At 38.5% G+C, this 24,797-nt stretch overlaps 2 protein-coding genes across 2 annotated transcripts; both read left to right on the top strand.

Annotated features, from left to right (window-relative positions):
- Window positions 1-14,966: 14,966 nt before the first annotated feature.
- Window positions 14,967-19,618, top strand: LOC143863668 (Actin-binding FH2 (formin homology 2) family protein). The gene is made up of 4 exons (XM_077374403.1): window positions 14,967-16,914; window positions 17,035-17,225; window positions 17,311-17,546; window positions 18,046-19,618. The coding sequence occupies exons 1-4, from the start codon at window positions 15,302-15,304 to the stop codon at window positions 18,760-18,762; spliced, it is 2,757 nt and encodes a 918-aa protein (XP_077230518.1). The 5' UTR covers window positions 14,967-15,301; the 3' UTR covers window positions 18,763-19,618.
- Window positions 19,619-21,436: 1,818 nt separating this feature from the next.
- Window positions 21,437-24,499, top strand: AHP2 (Tat-binding protein 1(Tbp-1)-interacting protein (TBPIP)). The gene is made up of 6 exons (XM_077374549.1): window positions 21,437-21,620; window positions 22,034-22,059; window positions 23,054-23,321; window positions 23,764-23,834; window positions 23,936-24,124; window positions 24,215-24,499. The coding sequence occupies exons 1-6, from the start codon at window positions 21,593-21,595 to the stop codon at window positions 24,311-24,313; spliced, it is 681 nt and encodes a 226-aa protein (XP_077230664.1). The 5' UTR covers window positions 21,437-21,592; the 3' UTR covers window positions 24,314-24,499.
- Window positions 24,500-24,797: the final 298 nt, after the last annotated feature.

Below are 24,797 nucleotides of genomic sequence, written 5' to 3'. Positions count from 1 at the left end.
CAAAATACTCATTGTTCAAACAAGAGGTTGTGATTTGTATCTTTAAAATCCACACAACAAAACCAACAATCATCATTGATGTTTTGAAAGTTTACGAAAATTCATTAATAAGAGAAATCGTCATTGGTGTTTGAACATTCAAAACTGTTGTTTGTGACCAAGTTAAATGTCGCCAAATATATCGGTGTGATTTGATTGGCTCAGGCAATCTGCACTGATATGAGAAGCGGCTTCCAAGACAGCTGTAGCAACTAGATTCATAATGCCTGGTGATTGTTAGAACATATTAGATCAATTAAGATCTGATTGTTGGATTATGTGAGTGGTAGATTAGGTAGTTTACCTACATTAGGAAACTAGGTTGGATTAGGATTGGGATGGATTAGGATTGTTTCCTTCAATAATTATCTTGATTTCATTCGTTTATCATGTAAGTGCTCTATATAAGCACTGACTGATTCTCTGTAAGGAATCTAAGACAAGAAAGATTAGTAAAATCTAATAATTTATCAGCGATAAGTGAATCATAGATACTCCGGAATTGTAACTCATTCTATGTTAGGGCTATAATTTGTGGACACGGAGTGTCAGCCTCACCAAATATATCGGTGTGATTTGATTGGCTCAGGCAATCTGCACTGATATGAGAAGCGGCTTCCAAGACAGCTGTAGCAACTAGATTCGTAATGCCAGGTGATTGTTGGAAAATATCAGATCAATTGAGATCTGATTGTTGGAACATTAGGAAACTAGGTTGGTTTAGGACTGGGTTAGATTTGGATTGTTTCCTTAAGAATAATTATCGTGATTTCATTCTATGTTTATCTTGTAAGTGCTCTACATAAGCACTGACTGATTCTCTGTAAGGCATCAAGACAAGCAAGATTAGTAGAATCTAATAATTTATCAGTGATAAGTGAATCATAGATACTCCAGAATTGTAACTCATTCTATGTTACAGGCTGTGATCTGTGGACACGGACACAAGTGTCGTGTGTCGACATGGACACAGAGTGTCGGACACGGCAAACCCCCAAAATTTAGAAATGGGGACACGGCTAAAATAGAAAGCATATATAATCATGATTTGTGGATACGGATTCGTGTGTCAAGTTTCGATACGAATACGAGTTGTCTGACATGGCAACATCTAAAAATTTAGAAATGATGACACATACATACAAATAAAATTACTTATTACTATCATAATTTGTAACAATATAAATATGGTATTCATTTAACAAACTAATAAATCTTAGAATTAATCAACTATAATCTAAAACAAACATGGGATAATCAAATAACAAAGCAGACATCAATTTAATCTAGTTCTCTTCTGTCTCCAATATACATCGAGAAAGGGAGATCAATATGGTGCAGTGAATATAGTATTGGAATAAGAATTTGTTTAGGGTTTTATGTACAGGGGAGGAATATAACAGCAAATATTTGTTTTTTTAATGGTGAAAGGATTTCATTACTAACCACGAGACCAAGAGGGTCTCAAATATACAATGAAAAAGGAAGGAAACAGAATTAGCGAAACATGGTACAATGAAAATCAAAAGTTAGGGGGGTAGAAAATCAAACAGCTTTAAATTCCCCTTAAAAGAATTTCACCCTGTTTGGATTCCAGGAATTTTCTAGAAAAGTTTGGAAATGAAAATATTCTAAAATTTCCTGGCCTTTTTTTCACACTTGAAAAGAGATAACTTGAACCAGCCCCATTCAATTTTGACTTAGAGAGACCTTCAATTTATGATAATATCCCTCCAAATTAACCATAGTAAAATAATTTCATATCTATTCTCTACTCTATCAAGAAAACAGATGATTAAGTAGATAAAGGAAAAGGAGAGTAACAAAGAGAAAGAGAAAGAGAGAAAACCGCGAAAAGGATGCCAAAAGCCCATTGATACTGAACAAAAAATCCAAGTCCATCCCATTGAGACCCCTCCCAAAAGTCCGGCTTATCGCCGGGAAGGTCCGGTAGAAAATACCCATCATCGGAAGAAGCTTCTAGTCCTTCATCGGAGAGAGGAAGCGGTTCGATCACCTCTTCTTTGGTTGTAGTGGGTCCGGTCTTCTTGGTTCGGGGTGAAACCCTTCTGGCTCGAACTATGTGGGTGGTTCGAGGAGGAGAAGAGAGAAGGAGTGGATTTTTGTGGTGGAGGGTGAGGTGAGGAACCCTGGTTAGACCAATGCTGATAGAGAAAGCCATGGGTGAGGAAATTTGGGAGGTGGGCTAAAACCAGGAACCCATCTTAAAAAATGAAAGTGGAGGATAAAAGACTGTAATAACAGTAGTGCTGAGGAAGAGAGGATAAGGGATTTTTTATTGTGCTGTGGAGAGGAAGTCACAACTCTCTTTTGTTTGATAATGGCACTCCTTTGATTCGCTGCTTTGGAGCTTTTTGGACACACTATGAATAGATGACCATTAATCCCTGCTTTGGGATTAATGGTATAGATTAATTCTATGATCTTATATGAGGATATGCATGTGCAATCGAAGCCGTTGATCTTGTAGAGCAAAATGTTGCAATCCATATGATCTTGGTAAATCGACATCCAATAGGTATGATAAATATCAATGATTTAGACTTTATTTGCATAACCCTAAAATAGACTTGATTGAAAATGACAAAAATACCTATATCATATGAAAAATGACCCAAATACTATATTTCATGGAAAATTACCTAAGGCTCTGTTCACTTCTTTTCCCTGGTGCTGTTTTCCCTGGAAAACAGCCGTTTTTTTCCCTGACAAGACCTTGACAAGACAGAATTTCTGTGTTCACTTCTTTTCCAGGGAAAACTATTATCAGATGTGGAATTTCTTATTTAAAGGCTAAAAATGACGTGTAAATTGACTTTTTCCCTGTTACTTGAGATTTGCTTTCCGATTAAATATATCGGAAAGAGGCTTTCCATGGAAAACGAAGCCTGTTCCTCTTCATTCCTTTCCCTTCTGCCATGTCACCTGGAAAGGAAAGGAAAACGAAATCCTTTCCTTTCCTTTCCTTTCCGGGGAAAAGAAGTGAACAGAGCCTAAGTTCCTGATTCTCACGAAAAGAAGAGACTAATGATAATAAAGAGGAATATCGATAAACATGATTGATCATAGAGAAGAGTAATGGTGAATTCTTATGTAGGGTTGAGGCTCTAATAATTAATGATCCATGAATTTATAATGGGAAGTGATATTTCAGCCACCTTTTTTTCACTGGGGACAACCAGATGTTGTCCAACCATCCTGATTGTCACATACACTGCAGATGGCTGTCCCATTTAAAGAAAAGGGGCTCGTTTATGATTTCCCATTTTTAATCTCTTATATCTGTTTGCTCACACTAGGAATCAAATTATTCCTATGCTCCTGTACTAATAATTTATGCTCTCTTATTTCTAATACTTAATATGAAAATATGAGATTTCATATGATGAAAGGGCATACAAAAATGTTATAGAGGTACCGTCCTTGTTTATCTAATCCAACGGTAGCTCACTATTCGGGAAGCTTCTATTGGATCAAATATCAAAGGGTGGTACAATGGACGTACCACCTTTATGTGTTTGTACACTCACTCATCATATAATTTCTCAAAAATCCAGTGATATAAGATATAAGAGAGTATCTTGTTAGGAAAAGTTGTTCAAAGTAAATACAAGTGAACAAAAATGCAATTCAAAATACATAATTTATGAAAGTAAACACTTACATATGTACTATATATAGGTACATAGGAAATATTCTTCAGTCTATTTAGTAGAATTCGTTGTAGTGCTTGCAACAACCATGGACTCTGAAATAAGAGTGACAGTGGCACAAATGACGGATGCAGGTAAGACAACAGCACTAGAGTCCTGCCTGACAGTGGCAGAAGGAGATGGTCAGGTTTTTTTTTTCTCCTGCCAGACAAACGGGTATAAAATCTGGTACGTCAAAAATGTGTTTGTGCCAAGAAAGAACAAAGGGCTAGAAGAAGTGTCAAGTGGCTAGAGGTATAAAGAGTGTTGTCCAACACTTATCTAGTAATTAATACTCTCTGATACCTTCAATAAAAGGTGGGCACCAACAATATTAATCATTAGAACCCCAATTGTATAGTAGAGGTGATTTTAGAGATGTGATAAATCGCTATAATATAAGAAACCATAGTGTGTTCTCCTATTAATTACAGTAATCAAGAGTATAATATTCATTAGTTACATAACGAGAACATTAACAATTGTAACTGAATCTCAATGAAGTTAATTAGTCAATAGTCCAAAGTAAGTAACATCAAAATGGGCATTAGGAAGGTTAAAATCATGGGAAGGTTTTCATCCAACTAAGCGTGTCCTCGCCCAAGAATCATCCTTTCACCTTTTGTTGAAGGGCTGGATAGATTCATCTCAACCCTTCATAAAAAAGGTGAAAGGGTGATTCTTGGGCGAAGCAAAGGTGATCAAACAACCTCTAAGATCATAATTTTATACTCATAAATATTAAAAGGAAAATGAAAAAAATAAACTCATAGTTACTTGGTTAGTGCCCTTGGTAAGCACACTTCTCGCAAATCGAAAACTGTATATTAACAGCAAATTCTCCCTTTGAAAAATCTTCTCTAAGCTATCAATAAACGAATTGGATCATCTGATTGTTCCAATATTTGGGCAGTAGCACATCTATTATACACATTGCAGCAGATACTGGAGACAAACTATCTTTTTCTCAAAAATATATGGAATTATATGACAGAGTTATTTCATACATATTTCCATAGTCTTACTATTTTACCTTCCTCAAACAATTCCCATTTCATGTTCTCTATTCAAGACAACATAAAGTATGTTCCCAAGGTTATCAGGATGCATGAGTGCACACCACCGCAACGGAGTCGTTCTATCCCAAAGGCGCGCGTAGGAGAACCCATTTGAACCGTCAATTTATTGTATGTGGGATGATAATATTTGCCCTTAAGGGCAATGGATTTGGATCTCGACCTCAACTAAATCGATAAGTCACTCCCTTACCTTTTGATTCTACGATTTTTGTCAGTTCAATTTCTTGTGTTTTACTGTTTTACTTTCATCGTTTTTTTAGTATAATCTGAAATCTTAAATACATAACATATACATCTGGCATATTTTCACAGTGAAAACACAAGCTAGGCCAACATATATATCCTCCCGAAGCGCGTGGTTTCCGGGTGATTGCGCGCATACGTAAGGGAAATAGTCCTACCCCCCAAGGGGGTGGGGACACCCTTCGTTACCAAAAAGAAAGAAAAAAACATATATATGATCCCAAGTTAGAGTATGAGAGATCTGACGGTTGGATCATCTTGGTGATAGAATAGGAAAGTTGGTTAGATTAGAGTATGAGACAAGCTAAATAAATTAGGATATTAGATTTAGTTTCAGTGTTTAGATTAAACACTCATCGGGCTCTCAACCAAGATCAGTGAAATTCCTAATTTTATCACCCAACATTTCAATTTGTAGAAGTTTCTATACTTCTTTTCTAACTTTCTCACCAACCCATGACCCTCCTATGTTGGGCCAAACAAATGAATGATTCAGGTGGTCCAAATATGTAGCCACCACTTGTACGTTTACAGCAGGGTGCAATATTTTCCTTGGGAAAATTCGTTTGGATGACAATACAAAGAGGTGGGCCTACTATGCTAATATGGGTCCTACTTCTGATCAATCTGCGTGAACCGTTCATTTGATTGGCCTTGCTTTGGATCTCCTACGCCTAAAAAGAATACACCAACAAATGAACAGTTTTGAGGGTTATGATCATTCGATGGGGTTACCAATGAGTATTTTGGACCATCCAATAATGTGGGCCCCACTTCATTTTTAAAAAAAATACATGCAAGTACGGGCGGACACGTTATAAAAACTCCCCATGAACCCCTGTTGTAAACCAAATTACTCTGCGGATGAACCTCATTCTAAGCATGTATATCTCTTGTCGAGATTTTATATGGTGTGGGGCCCTATTGTCCGGTATTTTTCAGAAAGCACCATACGGCCCACATCATAGGATGATCCAAACCGTTCATTATTGGGCCACAATGTAAATAGGTTGTGCCTGAGAAAATCTTTTTCATAGCATGATCCTATCCCTAGCAGATCATCACATAAATTTGTGATTGGTACTATGCCTGCCTTAGCGCTAATTAGGCGCAGCCTAAACCGTGAAAACGGGGTTGTGGGAGAGCAATACAAGCATCGTGCTGCTAGGCGAAGCGGTGGAGTGAAGCACCCTAGATTGTTAGAGTCCAGTAGCCGAAAGCATCACTAGCTTACGCTCTGAGAAATAGAAAAAACGTGAACGGTGATTGGATTGATGAGAAAATAGAATCCTGGGTCGCGAACAGTGATTCGATTGATGATGAAGAAAGAGAATTCTTTGAGGATCCTCCCTCTTCTCAATCGAATCAAATTTGATTGTCGCTGATACAACACATTAAAAAAAATGAATTAACCAGAATTAGAATTAACCAAATTTGCCTGATGTAGAGGCGAAGTAGAGGCAATCGGACTATACATTATGAAAACCTCTATAGATCGGAAGTTTAGGATCATCCTATGGAAATTATTTTCAAGGAACAACCTATTTACCTTGTGGCCACATAAATGTTGGGTTTGGATCATTCTGTGAAGTTGAACGTACACTACTTTTTGAAAAGTATGTGACTATAAGGCCACACACCATATAAATTTCTGCATATTGAATCAAGATGTGCTAATTCTCCAACGCGTGTATAACTCTTGTGACATTGCTTTTGCAAACTACTCTCTTTCTCTCGTGGGTTCACGAAATGCATGGCGATTACCCACGAGAAGGGCAACAAAGCAAACCATGCACTTTTGCCAACCACATCACTGACTTCACAAATATACCAAAATCAAACTCTCAATAGCAAAAGAAATTTTTCTTTTCCTCTCTCATTCTTCCCTCATCCTCTTCTAGTTTCTGATAGCTCGGCAAAATGCTTGTTGTTACTTTGCTAGTAAAGGTCATCTCCTTCTTCGGGCCACTTCTTCTCTCTGCATTGATTCTTGCCTTAGCCATTTGGTCCATGCAATTGCACGTTTTCGAGCCACAGGCGAACGAGCAGGCCGAGGTCATGGCACACATGTTGTTTGGATCATTCTATCTATCTGAACAAGGTCCTGGAAAGCGTCCTTCAGTTCAAAAAGACGATCATGGGTGATCAGATTTTACATGTTTTCCACTATTTTCCAGCATATATATGTTTCCTTATGTTCTTTCCCTATCTTTATATTATATTAGATTGTACTCTCGAGTAAAGAGACAAGAATTGCCTCGAAGGGGTTTTGTATAATTGTATTTGGAGAGTGATACATAAGCTTTGTAGTTGTAGTACCCTACAGCCTACTAAAAAAATAATTTGTTCGTCTTTTGTTTTAATTTTCCTTCTTAGGAGTAGTCTGATGGGACTGTCTGAATTTTCTTGGAGAAAAGTTTTCCATGAAAAATGAGCCCTATGTTCAGCCATCTATTGAAGTGTGAAAAAACAGTGTAATTATCTCGATAGGAAGTTGATGTAAAGATAAAAAGATAAAATAAAAATAAAAATAACTGATGATAAAACCTTTCTGTCTGATTGTTTTCCTACACTAGAAGGGATGCGAAGTTGATGAAAAATGAAGAAAATTAAGTAGGGTAGAAGTTGAAGTATTTGATTGTCAGAAAATTGAAGGAAAGTGAAGTGGAGTTGAAGTGGATGTTATTATGAGAGTGGACATGCAGGTGGCATTACAACGGTATTACAATTCCACCAATTGTAACCATGGAAAACTCTCTCTCTCTCTCTCTCTCTCTCTCTCTCTCTCTCTCTCTCTGCTTCAGCATTTAAATATTTCATCGACTTCTCACGAAGTGGATCTTCCATGGCATCCAAGGCCTTAGCCTGGTCACCAGTGGGTTTCTTTCTAGACATGTCGACGAGAGCTGATTCCCACCGTGCGAGTTACTTGGTGTTTGTTGGATGGCGAGGATGGGTCATCCAGTACCTTGGCAAACAGTGTATCTTTCTGGCTCAACGAGTTTAGTTCATTTTGACCCAAAGCACCAAAGAATTTGTGTGATTGCTCACAATTGAGGTTTGTCGGCCGCTGACTTGATCACTTGTCTAAATTAGGCAATATCCATCTGGGTTGCCCTCCTATGGGACTGCTCTGGCTCCGCTGCTGGAATAATTGTTTGGAAAAATTACAAATGTGGGATAAAAATATGACGTAATTATCAACAGGTCTCATGCTTTTCTAAAATTATCAACGAGGGACAAAAGAAGTCTTGTTGGTAAGATGGACGAAAATGCCTTTTTCTTAAGCAACAAGTTTTACTTTTCCTTTTTTGGGTTGGGATGCATTTGTTGTTGGGTACCCCCTGACCAGGGGTGGCATAAACTCAATTCTGATGCTTCACTTTCCAATCCCTCTGCTGGGATAGGAGGCTTTCTAAGAATTCAATGTGGGCAGATCACTGCGGCCTTCTCTCTTGTTTGCCCTCCAGCTACTATTCAGGAACTGGAAATTGACGCCATCTACAAAGGATTAGTTCTGGCTCAGAAGAAGCCGATTCCCTCCTTGCAGTCAACATTATAAAAGGTCATTCCAATTGCCCCCGGAGAAGAAAACATATCCTTCATAGGATAAAAGAAGTGCTTCAATCTCTCTCTCACTGGAAGATATCCCACATATGGCGAGAAGCAGACAGAGGTGCAGATTTCTTATCAAAACATGACAGTCCGATGAAAGGAGAAGACATCCCCCTACACTGCTTGCCGCAGGATATGGTCGCAATCACTTCCGAGGACTCCTCGGGTAAAATTTATACTAGAAAATGAAGAATTTAGCTTCTTTGGTGACTGGGTATCGTTCATTTTCTTTTTTCCCTTCCAGGCTGTGGATTGCCCCCTCTTTTGTAGCCCCCCCATTGTTGATGGGTGCTTATCTATAATTCCAAGGGAGTTTGTTCCCTTTGGTGTGGGCCGTGGCCTTCGAGCCCCCCTAACTTTGTACTCTTTTTCCTTTTATGATATCGGGTTGGGTGATATCGGGTTGGGTCCTGCCGAACCCCATCTTACCAATCAAAAAAAAAAAAAGTTTTACTTTTCCATTTTTCCCTCTTTTTTTTTACTTTTATTTTCAGCTTTATTTTTTTTACCCTACCAGTCATCTTCCTCATCGTTCAGCCACCATTGTCGCTAGAAGTCTCGAAAACTTAAACGTGACTTCATTCACATCTATCTCTCTGTATCTAGGTTTTGTTTTTCATTTGTTTTAGGGTTTTGCATTTCTCCTTCTCCCTTCTAATGGTGGATAAGGAAGATGAATCGTAGGGTAGAAAGAAAAAAAACGGTGAAAATGAACGAGTAAAAAAAGAAGAAGTAAAAACATGTTCATAAGGGACTTGATAAGCCCATTCAGAAATTGCTAACCCCATTTTCGATACTAGATAATTCCAATCTCAGAGACTTGAAAACCCCTTCCAAAACTCCAGTACCCTCGGCCAATTTTCAGGGACTTGATAAGTCCATTCAGAAATTGGTAACCCCATTTTTTATACTAGATAACCCCAATCCCAAAGACTTGAAAACCCCCTTTTAAAACTCTAGTACCATCGGCCAATTTTCAGGGACTTGATAACCCCATTCGGAAATTGGTAACCCCATTTTCGATACTAGATAACCCCAATCCCAGAGACTTGAAAACTCCCTTCCAAAACTCCAGTACCCTCGGCCAATTTTCAGGGACTTGATAAGCCCATTCGAAAATTGGTAACCCCATTTTTATACTAGATTACCCCAATCACAGAAACTTGAAAACCCCCTCCCAAAACTCCAGTACCCTCGGCCAATTTTCAGTGACTTACTATGCCCATTCGGAAATTGGTAACCCCATTTTTTATACTAGATAACCTAAATCCCAGAGACTAAAAAACCCCCTTCCAAAACTCCAGTACCATGCCAATTTTCAGGGACATGATGAGCTCATTCAGAAATTGGTAACCCTACTTTTGAGAGTTGCTAACCCCTTCTAGAAAGTTGATAAACCCCTTCTGCTACAAAACACTGTCTGTAACAGCTCTTCTAATGGCATTACAATTCTGCTCATGATAGAAATAACAAAAGAAATGGATGTTGTATTCATCAAATGTGCTTCATGTATTACATCTAAATTCATGTATTACAAAAAAATTAAGTACACCAAAAAATGTGTAGCCATCCATTCATGTATTACATCAAAATTTTCTTGTACAACTAAATGTCTTTCGAAAAGTGAGTGAAGCCATCTATGCATTATCTCCAAAACACACCCTAAAATACAAACCACTTAAACCATAAACAAGATAAATAAAAAACAGGGGAATGAAAAATAGTGCAAAACCCTAAAAAGAAAAAAGAAAAACAAAACCTAGATACAAAAAGATAGATGGTAAGAACTCAAGCCAGCAACAATGGTATTGGTGGCTGACTGAGGAGGAAGATGACTAGTAGGATAAAAATAAAAAAGGTGAAAATGGAAAAGAAAAAGAAAAGGGAAGAAGGAAAAAAAAGGTGAAAAGTACTTTTTGACGAACCATAACATAAATAGGTTGTGCCCAAAAAATCATTTCCATAGGATGATCCCAACCCTCTGATCTATTGAGGTTTCCATAATATACAGTTCCTTTCTAGATGGGAGGGCTATGATCATCCTATGGAAATTATTTTTTGGGCACAACTTATTTATGTTGTGGCCCATCAAATGGACAGTTTGGATCATCCTATTGGATAAGATGTAAAGTACTTTTTGAGAAATAATGGACTATGCGGGCTTATACCATATGGAAATGATTTTTCAAAGAGTACTGTGCGGTTACACCATAAGATGATCCAAATTGTCCATTTGATGGGCCACACTGTAAATAGGTTGTTCCCAAAAAAATATTTCCATAGGATGATTCCAACCCTCCGATCTAGATAAGTTTCCATAATATGCAGTTACTCCCTAGATGGTAGGGCTAAGAGCATCCTATGAAAATGATTTTTTGGGCACAATCTAGTTACGTAGTGGCTTTTTGAAAAATACTGAACTATGCGGGCTTATGCCATATAAAAACTTTTATATACTAACCATGCTTTGCCCCTCCCCCTCCTGAGCAAATTCATGGCTCCGCCCCTGCGCATGTTCCAAGGATGTAAAAGAATCTAGTGTCACTTGGCCGGTTGGACTCCAGGAGTTGCAAGTATTCAGCTATAGGTGGAGCCATGCAAATCACATGCGGTTGTATGGTTTTGATGAAAGGAGAGAAGTGTGACAGATTATATCGTCTGGTCGGGGATATGGTGACTAGTTTTCCTAAAATCTCAACAGTTAGTTGGAAACAGAGTGGTAGAGCATGCACATGTAGGGTCGTTTTCACAATTGGTGCATAGACAGGTTTGCAGGTTACAGATGATGGTGAGGAGATGGTGGTACGTGCAATCAAGGTTTTAAATTTCGGTTTCGGAGGCAATTTCAGTCGAATTTTTAGCTGAAATCACAAAATTTCAGGCAAAATTCGGTAACGGGCGATCGAAATGTCGTTTTTGGGGCCGAAATTTCGGCAAGTTGAAATTCTGTAAAGGAATAAAAAATTAATATTTAATCTTAAATTTTGCCGAAATTTCAACCAAAATTTGGCACGTTTCGGGAATTTCGGTTTCGGTGCTGACCGAAATCCGAAATTTCAGATTTGGTCGAAATTTAAAACCTTGCATGTAATGAGGAGGATGGATCAAGATTCCTCTCCAGGTTTGGCTATGTGAGTCAACGGGTTGTGAGGTGCACATGTGCATTGGCCATGTTGATCGAATCGGGAGAAGTCAGAATCAGAATGATTCGATGGTGTGTAGCTGGTTACTTCCGAAAGCCAATAGTGGCTTGCAACGACAACGGACCGGCGATGACATCAACAAAAAGTCTTTAGGTGGCTGGGAAAAAAAACAAGGTGGAGATTATAGGAAAAGTTGTTTTTTTCTCACAGTACAGTGGGAAGACTAAAATAGAAGTCCTTTATCTAGGTTTTGGTAAAAACCAATATATAAAACCCTTCTTATTCACACAATTTGTATGTGGACGACTGCTAGGACTTGTGGGCGAGAGAGAGAGAGAGAGAGAGAGAGGGGGGGGTTTCTTGGATTTCTTCTGTTGGGTTTCCTCTTGGAGTTCTTCCTCGGTTTTCTCTTATGTACATTCTTGGTTGAGAGGACAAGGAGTGTCGTGAGTTTGTGAGTTTGGGTTAATCCATTATAATCCTTGCCTAATTTTTTTCTTATAGTGGAAGATTGTATTATCGCCCTTGGATATAAGCATCTTGGCATGTAAAATCTCAGTGTGCATCTTGTGGCTTCTTGTTTTACTTTTCTATTAATTTGTGCACTATCGATTCGGATTTACCTGGCCGATTATCTCAACAACAAGCAAGCTAGAACCAAAAATTGGATATAAGCATCTTGGCATGTAAAATCTCGGTGTGCATCTTGTGGCTTCTTGTTTTACTTTTCTATTAATTTGTGCACTATCAATTCGGATTTACTTGGCGGATTATCTCAACAACAAGCAAGCTAGAACCAAAAATCATGTTTAATTTCCCTTTCCTATTGATTTGAGTAAACTCAAAAAAGCTATTATTTATACAGTTAGTGGCAGTCTTGAGGAGCCAGGATTTATACATTGGGGAGCTTATACATAAAGGGGCAGGCTTCAAATTTTAAAGGGGGCCTGGGCCCAATTGAGTTGGGCCTATTAAGGAGTTTTGCCCAACTCAACAGAGCAGCTGCCCCCCGGTACATGTAGCTCCTCCCCTAGGCAGACAATGAAAGTATGGATCATGGCTATTTTTTTGTCTATTATGTGATTGAATGCTTAAGATCACATGATACTTTTGGAGCTATCTAGAATTCTAGGTAGACATGCTTAAATTAGACAAGACAGAAGCATCTGCAACCTAGGCGTAAAAGGAAATTTCTACCGCTATCAAAGCAGGAGCAGATAAATGTAACTTCATATCACCGACACACTGAGGGGAAGCAAATGCATTTGCAGACTCGTACAGTTATTACCAACTTTATTACCATACTTACCCACAAACATTAAAGAAACTTACCATGAGGAGATGAAAATTATTATAAAATTCCTGAAGTTTCTCTGTAGTCTTTTGTATTTTTCTTCCTTGGGTTCTTTTACAAGGTTGTAGTCTTTTGTATTTTTCTTCCTTGGGTTCTTTTACAAGGAGAAATTAGATGATTCTGGGAGGACAAACAGGTATATGTGGTACGATGGAACTATGCAAGTACCTTTTACAAGTTCTACTCTAACCCCTATCCTATTGCCAACATAGTACAAGCAAGATTGCAAGAACCAGTTGTTCAATGGTCCAAACCGGGATTTCTTTTGGAAAATAAAAACGAATGCTAAAGAAAATTACTAATCAGCATGCTATTTTGATTCCTATTCTGTTTCCCCTTTAAATAGAATGGGAAAAATTAAAATAAAAAAGTTAATTAAAGTTATTCCAATAAGAATTTCATTCCAACCAAGTAAGAATCAAAATACCACCTCTTGGGGCGGGATTTTGGAAATTTTACCCATTAATTCCGCCCCGTGTCATTTCCGCTCCCTGATTACATTCATTTTTTTAATCAACGGTACAATCGGATAGAATCGGAATAGGATGCCAATTCTAACACCTGATTCCGGCAATCCGAATGCACCCAAGTAATACTTTTGTATATTGTCACTTAGGGTGCAACTTGGGCGGGCTCAACCTGAACCCGTCGGGTTGAGGGCTTGGGCAACCCGACATTTTTAATAATTCTTATATTTTTTAAGTTTAAAATCTCGGGTTGGGTTGAACTCGGGTTGGCAAAAAGGGTTCCTCGGGTCTGGTTGAACCTCGTCGGGTTGGAATTCAGGTCAGGTCGGGTTCGGGTTGGCCTCAACCTGACCCGAGTTGCACCCCTATTGTCACTATACAATCAACCTAGGATGAACCCACAACTTGTGCCTATGTCCAACCTGGGGCACCCTGGCAGACCAATAACTTGTGTCTATGTCTCACCTATTTAGATTCGGATCCTTTGGATCCCTCTGACTAATTATGACCAGTGGATCACATGATTTGTGGGTTGGGCTATGACAAACCATAGTCGGACCGAGCGACCTCCATGGCACTGTGGATCATTGCACCATAATCAATCTTTGATTGGTATGTTTGAGAGGGTGGCTGTAACAATAATAGGGGACCCCAGTATAGGACCCCAACAGGGGGACCTGTAAATTGGACCTCGTCTCCCAAACACTCATTTATCTGTGTCTGTTTCAACAATTTTTCTTTTGGTTGGGCAGACCACATTTGGTGAAAACCCATTTATCTTTCTCCAGCAACCCATGTATTTCAAAAAATGCCAAGTAACGGCTAAGTCAAGACAATGCGATTGATGTAGACCTGCTCAACTGCCTCTCCATATAGTTAGGTAAGCAAACCAAAACCTCAGTTATTAGCAAACACATGAAGGCCAAAACTGAGTAGCTCAAATAACAACAATATCTCTAAAAAAAAACACTTTTCACTTTTTTAGTTTTAAGTCAGCAATTCAAACAACTGTATATCATGAGTTGTAGGCCATAATGAGCAGGAAAAAAGCTACTAGTCCTCATCAACTCCTTGACATAATTCAAAATCAAGATCCTTGGACTTTTTAGATAAGACTTTTTTGTTATATTAATCCAAAATCACGAGAAAATGATGTGGGCTCACCTCCCCCTTTCTCTCTCTCATAATAATGGGATTGGGTGTAACTTGCACTGTCACCCTCTTGAGAGGCAAGCAAGTCTAACCCCTTTGGCCTACATAACCTCAAAAGGGTGTCTCGTTCAACACCCATGAGACTAATTTCCAAAAGACTCCAAACTAGCATTCAAAATGCAAAAAGAAATGGTGGTAGTGTACATGATAAAAAGCTGAAAACCATGATCCTCCTAAAGAACTAATGAGAGACTAATGAACAAGTGATTTGGAGGGAAAGGTTATGTGACAGGGAAGAGTAACTTTGCAATTTGCATGGCCAAAAGGTGATAAGAGGCCCAGTACAACTACAGCTGACAGTATCAGGGATTCCTTGGAGTAGCATTAAAGATTTTGGACTAGATCTGCTCAACCCAAATGCAAATAGTAAAAGAAGAACAAATGGGTTTGTAAGCATAAAGACAATTGATCCTGTAAGGATCACCAGCACAAAGTTATGGCTTTTGTTTCTCAGGTTTTCTACTTGGTTCTCTTCATCTTTACATCCATATTCTTCTTTTTCAATTTCAAGCTTATATCTGATACTTGGGGGATTAAACAAAAGAGTTCAACTGATCATGATCAAGGCTTGTTAGAGCTTTCATGGGTGGAGAATAATGGAGATGGAAAAGAGGGTCAGATCGAAAAAGTCTCAGGAGAGGATGAGATGGGAGAAATGAGGGTCGTCATAGTAGAGAAATTTCGGGTTCTACTTGGATTAGAGAGCACTAATATAAGAACACCAAAAAGTGGTAATGTAGACCATGGAGTTTCACCTTCTCCAGGACCCATTGAAGCTATAGAGGCTCTTACACCACCTCCTCTTACCCACAGACATTCTCGTTCTCCGGCACCTCATTCGGTTCTAATTCATCATCCAAACAATTCGGCTGTTCGGGGAAGACACAAATCTAAGGCTAGAATTAGAAGAATTTTGATTGCAGTTACAGTGTCAATTGGAGCAACATTTGTTATCGCTGCTGTAGTAGTCATACTAGTTTGCCACATTTTTGGAAGAAGAGGACAGAAAAGATCTACAAGGACAATGCAGGTTTCCAAACTCTCAAATCCATCAAACCCCACAAACAAGGTGAGTTTTGATCCAGGGCCAGAGCTTTTTTATCTAAATTCATTAAGACCATTTTCGGAGCTAGTTTCTTCTCCTAAACAGAGTTGTGAAACTATGAATGTGCTATCAAACGGAAAAAGTCTCAACTCACCCTTACATGAGGTGGGTGAATCTAGTGGAGAACCAATGAAGTCTGAATCGGATCATGTTAGTTGTTTGTCGGCAGACATATTACAGTCATCAGACGATGAATCCTTTCATTCTGTTTGTGATTCTCATTCATCAAATGTGCCATTTTCCAATGCTTTGGAGGCTAATTTGAGTGATTCATCTGCCATTTCCTCTCCAGTGTATGTCTCAAGATCTCCCTCACCCAATCATAGTTTCACAGTCCCTAATCTTTCATCTCCAACAAAATCGCCAACTCCACCAGTAACACCAGATTTGACCCCTCTCCCTTTGCATTCCCAATCTTCTCCTTCCTCTTCTCCATACAATTCAAAACAAACACCCCCAACAGACTCGAGCTCGGTTGGGCCTTTGCGTACTTCATCTTATTTGGCCCAAATGCCATTAGTAGCACCAAATTCTACAAGTTATCCAAACAATTCACTTTCAACCCCAGATAAGTCCTCTGTTTTTTCGAATTCAGTATCATCTAGTTCAACGAAAATCGAACCAGCATCTCTGCCTTCTTCAAATGAGTCAGTTCCTTCACTTCCCAGTAAACCTCTCCAGTCTCTGAGAGCACCATTGGTTGTCCCTGGAAATACACCACCACCACCATGTCCACCATTACCTCCTCTCCTGCCACCCCCATTTCTAAAGGGACGTAATTCTGTCCAGCCCCCACCACCCCCACCATGCCTAGCTCAGCAACTTACAGCCATTGGCAAAAATGGAGCTCCTCTCCCAAAATTGAAACCACTGCACTGGGACAAAGTTAGAGCTGCTCCTGATCATTCTATGGTTTGGGACAAGCTGAGATCAAGTTCATTCGAGTAAGACAACACTCTTTTTACCACTATCTAACATTTGAAATATGACAATTAATCTATCCTGCTTATATTTTCTGTGAGCCCTCAGTCCTAATGGGATTAAATGATTCCTGATATAAACAGATTGGATGAGGAAATGATAGAATCTTTATTTGGGTACAACCTGCAAAGTTCAATGAAAAATGAGGAGATTAAGAGCAAGAGCCCATCACCAAGCAAACATGTACTAGACACCAAGCGATTACAGAACATAACCATACTCTCTAAGGCCTTGAATGCAACTTCTGAACAAATCTGCAATGCCCTAATGCAAGGTAAATTTTGTAGAGAAGAACATGTACTAATTATGTGTATTATTACTAATTAAACATATGCTCCATTGTTTTTCGGATAAATTAGGGGACGGGCTGTGTGCACAGCAATTAGAGGCACTGGTGAAGATGGTGCCTACAAAGGAAGAAGAAGACAAGCTGTCAAACTATGAAGGAGATGTCAATGAACTAGGGTCCGCAGAGAAGTTCATAAAGGCAATGCTGAACATACCATTTGCCTTTCAAAGAATTGAAGCCATGCTATACAGAGACTCCTTTGAAGATGAAGTGGTTCATCTAAGGAAGTCCTTTGCAATGTTAGAGGTAACTACAATCAATACATTTTTTCTGAACATTATCTCACCAACATTTATAATAAATGATTAAATAACACCAACTCTAACAGCTTAAGCTTTTGGAGTTACTGGTTATTTCACATGGTGTATCAGGTCCCGGGTTCAAAACCCAACTCCTTGATATTAGAAATCCACATGTATGACAAACCCAAAAGAGGGACAACATGTGCCATGTGTACAACGGGCAACCCAAAAAAAAGAGGGGCCACACGCGAGGGCGAGTGTTGAAGTATAGTAAATGATTACATAACACCAACTCTAACAGCTAAGACCCTGTTCTTTTTAGATTGTGACAACCGATTGTGAGCCCCAAACCGATTATTGGACTCAAAATTGCATTTAGTTACGGGTCCAATAATCGGTTTGGGACTCATAATCGGTTGTCACAATCTAAAACAAACAGGGCATAAAGCTTCTGGAGGAATTGGTTATTTCATAGAAACTAATCTTGATGTTTTCTTCACTAGGAAGCCTGCAAGGAATTAAGATCCAGCCAGCTGTTCTTAAAATTGCTTGAAGCGGTGCTCAAGACAGGAAATCGAATGAATGTTGGAACAATTCGAGGAGGCGCCAGAGCTTTCAAACTTGATGCTCTGCTTAAACTTGCTGATGTTAAAGGGACAGATGGAAAGACAACATTACTTCATTTCGTCGTTCAAGAAATGATCCGCTCGGAAGGTGTTCGAGTGTCAGAGATCGCTACAGAGAAGAACAGTCAGAAAATTAAGCACAAAACTGTCAAAGAAAGAGAAGAGTATTACAGAATAATGGGTTTGGATCTTGTTTCAGGCCTGAGCACTGAGCTTTGCAATGTGAAGAAAACAGCCACCATTGACTTGGATATACTGGCAACCTCGGTCTCAAACCTCTCAGATGGGATGGTGAAACTGGAACATTTAGTACGAGAGAAGTTGTCTGTGGACGACAGAGATGTAAAGTTTGTTCACTCAATGAAATCCTTCACGAGTCATGCTGGGAAAAAGATAAAGGAGTTGAAGGAAGATGAAGATCGAGTCCTATTGAATGTCAGAGAAATTACAGAATACTTTCATGGAAATGTAAGCAAAGATGAGGCAAATCCCCTTCGTATCTTTGTAATTGTGAGGGACTTCCTGGGCATGCTAGATCAAGTTTGTAAAGAGGTTAGAAGCTTGAAGAGCCATCCTGTCATCCCCTTCAGATAGATGAGATCATTATCATGTTTCAAAGTTGACGACTCTGAATTGCGAGATATTGTATAAAAAACAGGTTACTTGGACTAAATTTTATTATCTTCCTTATTCACCTCCGTAAAATTTTGGGATCGTTGAATCAATTTCATTCCACATTTGAATAACCAGGAAAGATATAAAATTCCACTGAAATTTTACTGCCACTTACACCATTTCTCCTCTCCACCTGCTACCACCAATACACCGTCTCTTTCTTCACCAATTCTTCGTAGATCTTCCAAACCCCACCATCTTCCTACTTATCATCAGAATTATAATTTTCCCTTGACACCCGATCAGTCCTTCTACCATGTCGATCCCCATCATCTTCTTTGTTGCTTCTTTTTTATGGTGCTCCTTTCTCTCTCCATTTTTTCTCTCCTCTTTCACTGTTGTTATTTGCTAAGGTTGAGCCTAAAATCATTGCTCAAATACTCAAACATCCTAAATGGCATGAGGCTATGAAAGTTGAACATTAGTGCCCTTGAGAAGAACAAGACTTGGTCTTCAGCTCCTCTTCCCCTAGTAAAGAATCCATTGATTGCAAGTGGACGCATAAGATTAAAGACCACTCCGTTAGGTCTCAAGAATGATACAAAGCTTTCTTGGTAGGAAAGGGGTGCACCCAAACCGAGGGTCTTGACTCTCGACCACCTATTTCCCAATTAGTTATTGTTTGGTGTGTACTTACTCTAGCTGTCATCAAGCAATGACCCCCATATCAACTGGATGTCAACAATGTGTTCCTCCGCGGTAATCTACATGAATCTTCCTCGAGGTTTTCATTAACAGGGAGAGCATTTGGTGTGCCGTTTAAGCCCCTATCACATAGGGGCTTAAACCAGCTTTTCGTAATGGTTTGAGAAGTTTTCTTTTGCTCTTTGCCATACTGATTTTCAACAATATGCATATGATTATTCTCTATTCATTTTTACGACATGCTCGTCTATTGAATTAGTCATTGTGTATGTGGATGAGATAATTGTCACTGGTAATAACAGCATAGCAATTCAAGCTCTCAAGGCTTTTCTTCACAGTTGCTTTCACATCAAAGAATTTGGCTTCTTAAACCAAGCATTGAATATTTCTATCTCAACAAAAATATGCCTCTGAAATTTTGGATGATGCAAGTCTTCTTGGCGAAAAGTACATTGAATTTCCTTTGGGACAAAACATTAAAAACTCACACCAGATGATGGAGATCTCTTTGATGACATGGCTCCATATCGGCGCTTGATGGGCCACCTAATCTATCTCAGCATCACTTGGCCTTGCAATACAGCCTCTCAATCCTACCGGAACAAAGAATCCTTCTCTATGGTCATAGCTCTCTCAAAACTATACCATATTGCGATTTTTATTGGGTCTCATGACCTACAACTCTGTGGTCATAGCTCTCTCAACCCATGTGCCTTCATTGTAGTAACAAGACAACTCTCCATGTACAACAAATCCCATTTTTCATGAACAGACGAAACATATTGAATTTGGCGAGCTGTCACCTTATTCAAGAAAAGATTCAAGTAAAGGGAACAATTCCCACGGGAAGGGAATAGCATGCGGTGAACAGTAAAAAATTTCTTTCCCTTTACAAAATCCTAAGACCTTCTCTTTAGATTTCACATAGTTTCTCAAAACAATAATAAACAAAAATAATCAACACCAGTCATAATAGTGCCAAAATCATTCTGTGCCTTGAGTTTGATCTTGACCAACATCCAGCTTTGCAGTAGTCGAAGTTGTGACTCCTTTTACAATAAGGGTTTGATCCCTTATTCCCTTTCCAACAGGGAGAGTATAGTATGTGTTATGAACCCGAATCGGTTCGTAATGTGATTGATCTTCTTTGAGGGGAGATCAGCCTCTTGATCCACTTCGATGGAAGGATCAGTCTTCCTTTGTGCTTAACATTGCAATTTCTCGAATAATTTCTCCATTTCCTTCCAAAATATAAAATGATTTATTCTAACTAAGTGGGACCTAAGTAGTCAAGTTACAATATGTTTTCTCAAACCATGATGGGGGAGGAGAGAACGAATTTCTTGGAATTCAAGAAGAGTTCTTGGTATCATAGGGTTGTGCCTAAAACACGGATGGACCACGGCTCATAAACTTCCCCCCTCTACCTGTGAAGTAAGAAACAAGCCAAGAAAAAAATCCCCCACAAAGAAAATATTAAAAAAACCACCGAGCACAAAGAAGAACACAAGATTTAAACGTGGAGAACACTCCAACGTGAAGAGAAAAAACCACGGAACAGGTCCGAGAAAAATCCACTCTAGGAATGAGAGGGATACAATCTCCTCCTTCTCAAGTTTTGTGGCAGGATTACAAGAAAAAAGAAGAAGAGAGAATACAATGATCTTTGAGGAATTCAGGTTTACCTCGGAGAATAAAATCAGATCTCATAATATCTTAGATAACATTTTCTTTACCAATTGACTTAGGCTCAACCCCAAAAACAAATCAAGCTTATCATCCGATCAATGTGGGGCCAACATTGGCCGGATCAATGGACCAGATTACATCCACATGGCACAAAAAGAAAGTTCGTTACCTGACTTCAGTGGCATTATAGTAATTTCAATAGAAATATGATTTTTTCAACCCCAATGTAGGATTATGCACCAAAAAGCGTTAATGTCTGCTACCCCTAACGATCACGGTAAAAGGGAGCGCATAATCCTACGGGGGGTGAAAAAATCAGCTCCCTTTAAATAAAAAAATTAGGGGATCTCTTTGGTAAGCGACTCAGTTCCTTTTTAGTTTCCCGCCTTTTCCTTTTTTTCTCCACGATCTCTCAATGGCGCCCAAAGCAGATAGCACCGAAGGTAAAAACCCTAGTTTGAATCTCTTTTCTAATCTTTGCATTTCTTCATCTCATTCCTAATCTTTCTTTTTAATTAGAATGATTTGAATCTCTCTCTCTCTTTCTCACTGTTTTTTCCTTTTTTGTTTCGTCTTATGAAGCTAAAACCCTAGATTTCTGAAGAGAAATCCTCTTCAATATTATTTAGTTCGATCTTAATTTGAAAAATTGTAAAAAATCTCAACTCTATTCCGAAATTTTGTGTGCATTTCAATTTTTCTATTATATTGAAATTGGTTGGGGATTTTTTTTTTTTTTTGGAAAGTTCTGTATCTCGATTATCATATTTTCCTCATTTTAACCTGGGGTATTGATGTAGTTCTCTGTTTCAATGGAAATTATACTCATCGTCATTTGCTTGTTATTGATTTCTAGGGATTGTGCTGAACTTTGTGAATGAGGTAAGCGTTTGGAACTTTTATAGATTCTGCTTTTAGTCCTCTTCACATTGAAATTCTTTCTCTTTGTACTTTTTTATTCTTGCTCACAGGATAAGAGTGGGCATCTTTTTTTTCTTTTTTATGATTACTTAACATCTTGGTAGTGATAAGAAATAAAATTTTGACTAATTTTGAATGAATTACAATGAGCCTAATGAGTGTTAAAATAGAACACTCAAAATATAAACATAGAAGAAAGGCATTGATTATGGAATCAGATAAAATAGAAAGATCATAATCTAATCTAATTACCACTTCTAGCTTAGGGCTTGTTTATTTTAGATTATGACGGCCGATTGTGGAGTCCCCAACTGATTGTTGGACTCAGATTTAGTGCAATTTTCGGTCCAATAATCCGTTGGGGACTCCAGAATTGGTTGTCATAATCTAAAACAAACATGGCATTAGTTGCCTAATGAAGCATAATTTCCTACTCTATTACATACACAATCCAACGGTCATATCTGTATAGAACTAAAATATTCTAACATGGCCCCTCAAATGTTTTTGGATTGAAAAAATCAACATCCGTTTGATTACAATAAAATTCCCCAAATTACAAATGTAATCAAAGTCTCCCAATTTGATGAAACAAGAGATTATATCAATTGTTTTTTTTTAGAAACAAGAGATTCAATTTGTACTAGTTACTCTATCGTAAATCATGAGAAATAGACTCAATGATCTTTCCAATGTTTTATTACTTGGTTCCTAAAAGTATGAGAAGTTTCGGAAGTTTGGATCTGTTCAGTGTAATCATAGGATAGTAGAACAGAAATTGTTCATGAATTGCCGTAGGAATTAGGACACGGATTTCCTATTGGGAATCAGGGTCTGTTAGATCAGCATGATTTAGAAGGACAGGAATTTCCTTATTGGAAATTAGGAATTACCCTAAAGATTAATTTTGTTTACAGTTTCATTTTGATTTTTAATAGTTTTTATTCTTCTCCAGCAAAATAGACCGTTGAATTCTCAAAATGCCGCTGATGCATTGCAAAAGTTTAACCTCAAAAAGACTGCAGTTCAGAAAGCACTGGATGCTTTGTCTGATAGTGGACAGATTTCTTTCAAAGAGTATGGCAAACAGAAGATATACATTGCTCGGCAAGATCAATTTAACATTCCCAACAATGATGAGCTTGATCAGATGAAGAAAGAAAATAGCAACCTACAAGAGGAGTTGACAGGTCAAAAGAAAGCAGTAGGCGAGGTTGAGACAGGTGTGGTCCTTTTCTCAATATCTAATTCTGTAGTAGCGAATGAATTTTATGTTAATCATCGAACACATCTATTGGCAGTTTACTGGGTTTTCCATTTAGGAACCAGGTCTAGTTTTAACTTGAGAAGTAGGTGCTAAAGTATAAAAGATTAAATAATGCAATATCTAATAGCATAAGATTTTGGAGTAATTGGTTGTTTCACATGATATCAGAGCAATTGCCTGGGTTCAAAACTCCTTGATAATAATCCACATGTGATGGCCAACCCAAAAGAGGGGCCACATTTGGCAAGTGTAGGCCAACCCTAAAATGAGGGGCACTCGTGAGGGGGAGTGTTAAAGTATAAAAGATTTAATAACGCCATCTCCATCAGTCTAAGCTTTTGGAGTAATCGGTTGTTTCACAGCAGGAGTCTTTGAACTGGTTGATTATCCTTGTGCAGAAATTCGAGCTTTGCAGTCAAACTTAACATTGGAGCAAATATGTTCCAAAGAAGCTAACCTGAAAACTGAGGTAAGGCACATGGCTGTATCTGAGACTAACACTAACTGCATTAAATATGGCATTTCAGAAAAGATGTGAGAGCACTCAAACCATTTTATCCCTTGTATCAGGTTAGTGGAATGGAAGAAAAATTGAACAAAATGCGCGGTAGAACCCCTTTGGTGAAGCCGGAGGAAAGAAAAGTGGTTGAAGAAACGTATTCCGAAAAAATCAAACAGTGGAGAAGGCGTAAAAGGATTTTCAAGGACTTATGGGATGCTATAACCGAAAATTCACCCAAGGACCTCAAAGAATTCAAGGTGCTTAATATGTGTCATGCTTTTTTACATAGTCAGTTCATTTACAGGCTCCCTTCGAAAATGTTTTTATGGGATACTAAACTTTTGCAGGAGGAACTTGGAGTCGAATATGATGAAGATCTTGGGGTGAGTTTCCAGTCACTCTGCGAGTTAATGCCACAGGGAAATAAGCGAAAGAGAGGGCAATGATCTCTTCTTGTATTCAATACTTCATTACGGATTCAGGCCCTGCCCTACTCATTCTAGAATGGTAAGATGAAATGTATTCACCCTACTGAAACCACTTTTATTTTAGTTACTGAGATCAGGGTTGTTACCACTGGGCAACCCTGCTGTTAAACATGCATAATCAACTCAAAGTTACCAACTTATGTATCTCTTAGTCGGAATGAACAAAAAAAATCAAGAAGGGAGAAGCAAAAGGTAATATGGCTGCGAGAGAAAGGACCCCTGCAAAAAGAGCTAACATGCGTTTTTTCCCTTGAATAAATTCTTCTTTCATGCTTATCTGCTTGTGAAAAGTTAGCTTGATTACTAAACCCCTATTTCGTTTTTTTCTTTTGCTTGCACCTCTTTGGTCATTTAGAACATTTACCGGCAACATACCTATATGGCTATACCAACATTGAGTGTATGCTTCCTGAAATTTTAACCCTATATTGATGCCTAAGTT

Source organism: Tasmannia lanceolata, unplaced genomic scaffold, assembly GCF_043159265.1.
Source record: "Tasmannia lanceolata isolate RefF3 unplaced genomic scaffold, GAP_Taslan_0.1 ptg000044l, whole genome shotgun sequence".
NCBI classification, from domain to species: Eukaryota; Viridiplantae; Streptophyta; class Magnoliopsida; order Canellales; family Winteraceae; genus Tasmannia; species Tasmannia lanceolata.
Note: the sequence above shows the minus strand (reverse complement) of the source record. Positions and strands in the feature narration are given on the sequence as shown.

Coding starts and splice junctions, on each gene's coding strand:
- AHP2 (XM_077374549.1), top strand. CDS start 21,593: ATGGCGCCCAAAGCAGATAGCACCGAAG. Junction 22,060..23,053: donor TGCTGAACTTTGTGAATGAG/GTAAGCGTTTGG, acceptor ATTCTTCTCCAG/CAAAATAGACCGTTGAATTC. Junction 24,125..24,214: donor AGGACCTCAAAGAATTCAAG/GTGCTTAATATG, acceptor AAACTTTTGCAG/GAGGAACTTGGAGTCGAATA.
- LOC143863668 (XM_077374403.1), top strand. CDS start 15,302: ATGGCTTTTGTTTCTCAGGTTTTCTACTTGGTTCTCTTCATCTTTACA. Junction 16,915..17,034: donor CTGAGATCAAGTTCATTCGA/GTAAGACAACAC, acceptor TGATATAAACAG/ATTGGATGAGGAAATGATAG. Junction 17,547..18,045: donor AGTCCTTTGCAATGTTAGAG/GTAACTACAATC, acceptor TTTCTTCACTAG/GAAGCCTGCAAGGAATTAAG.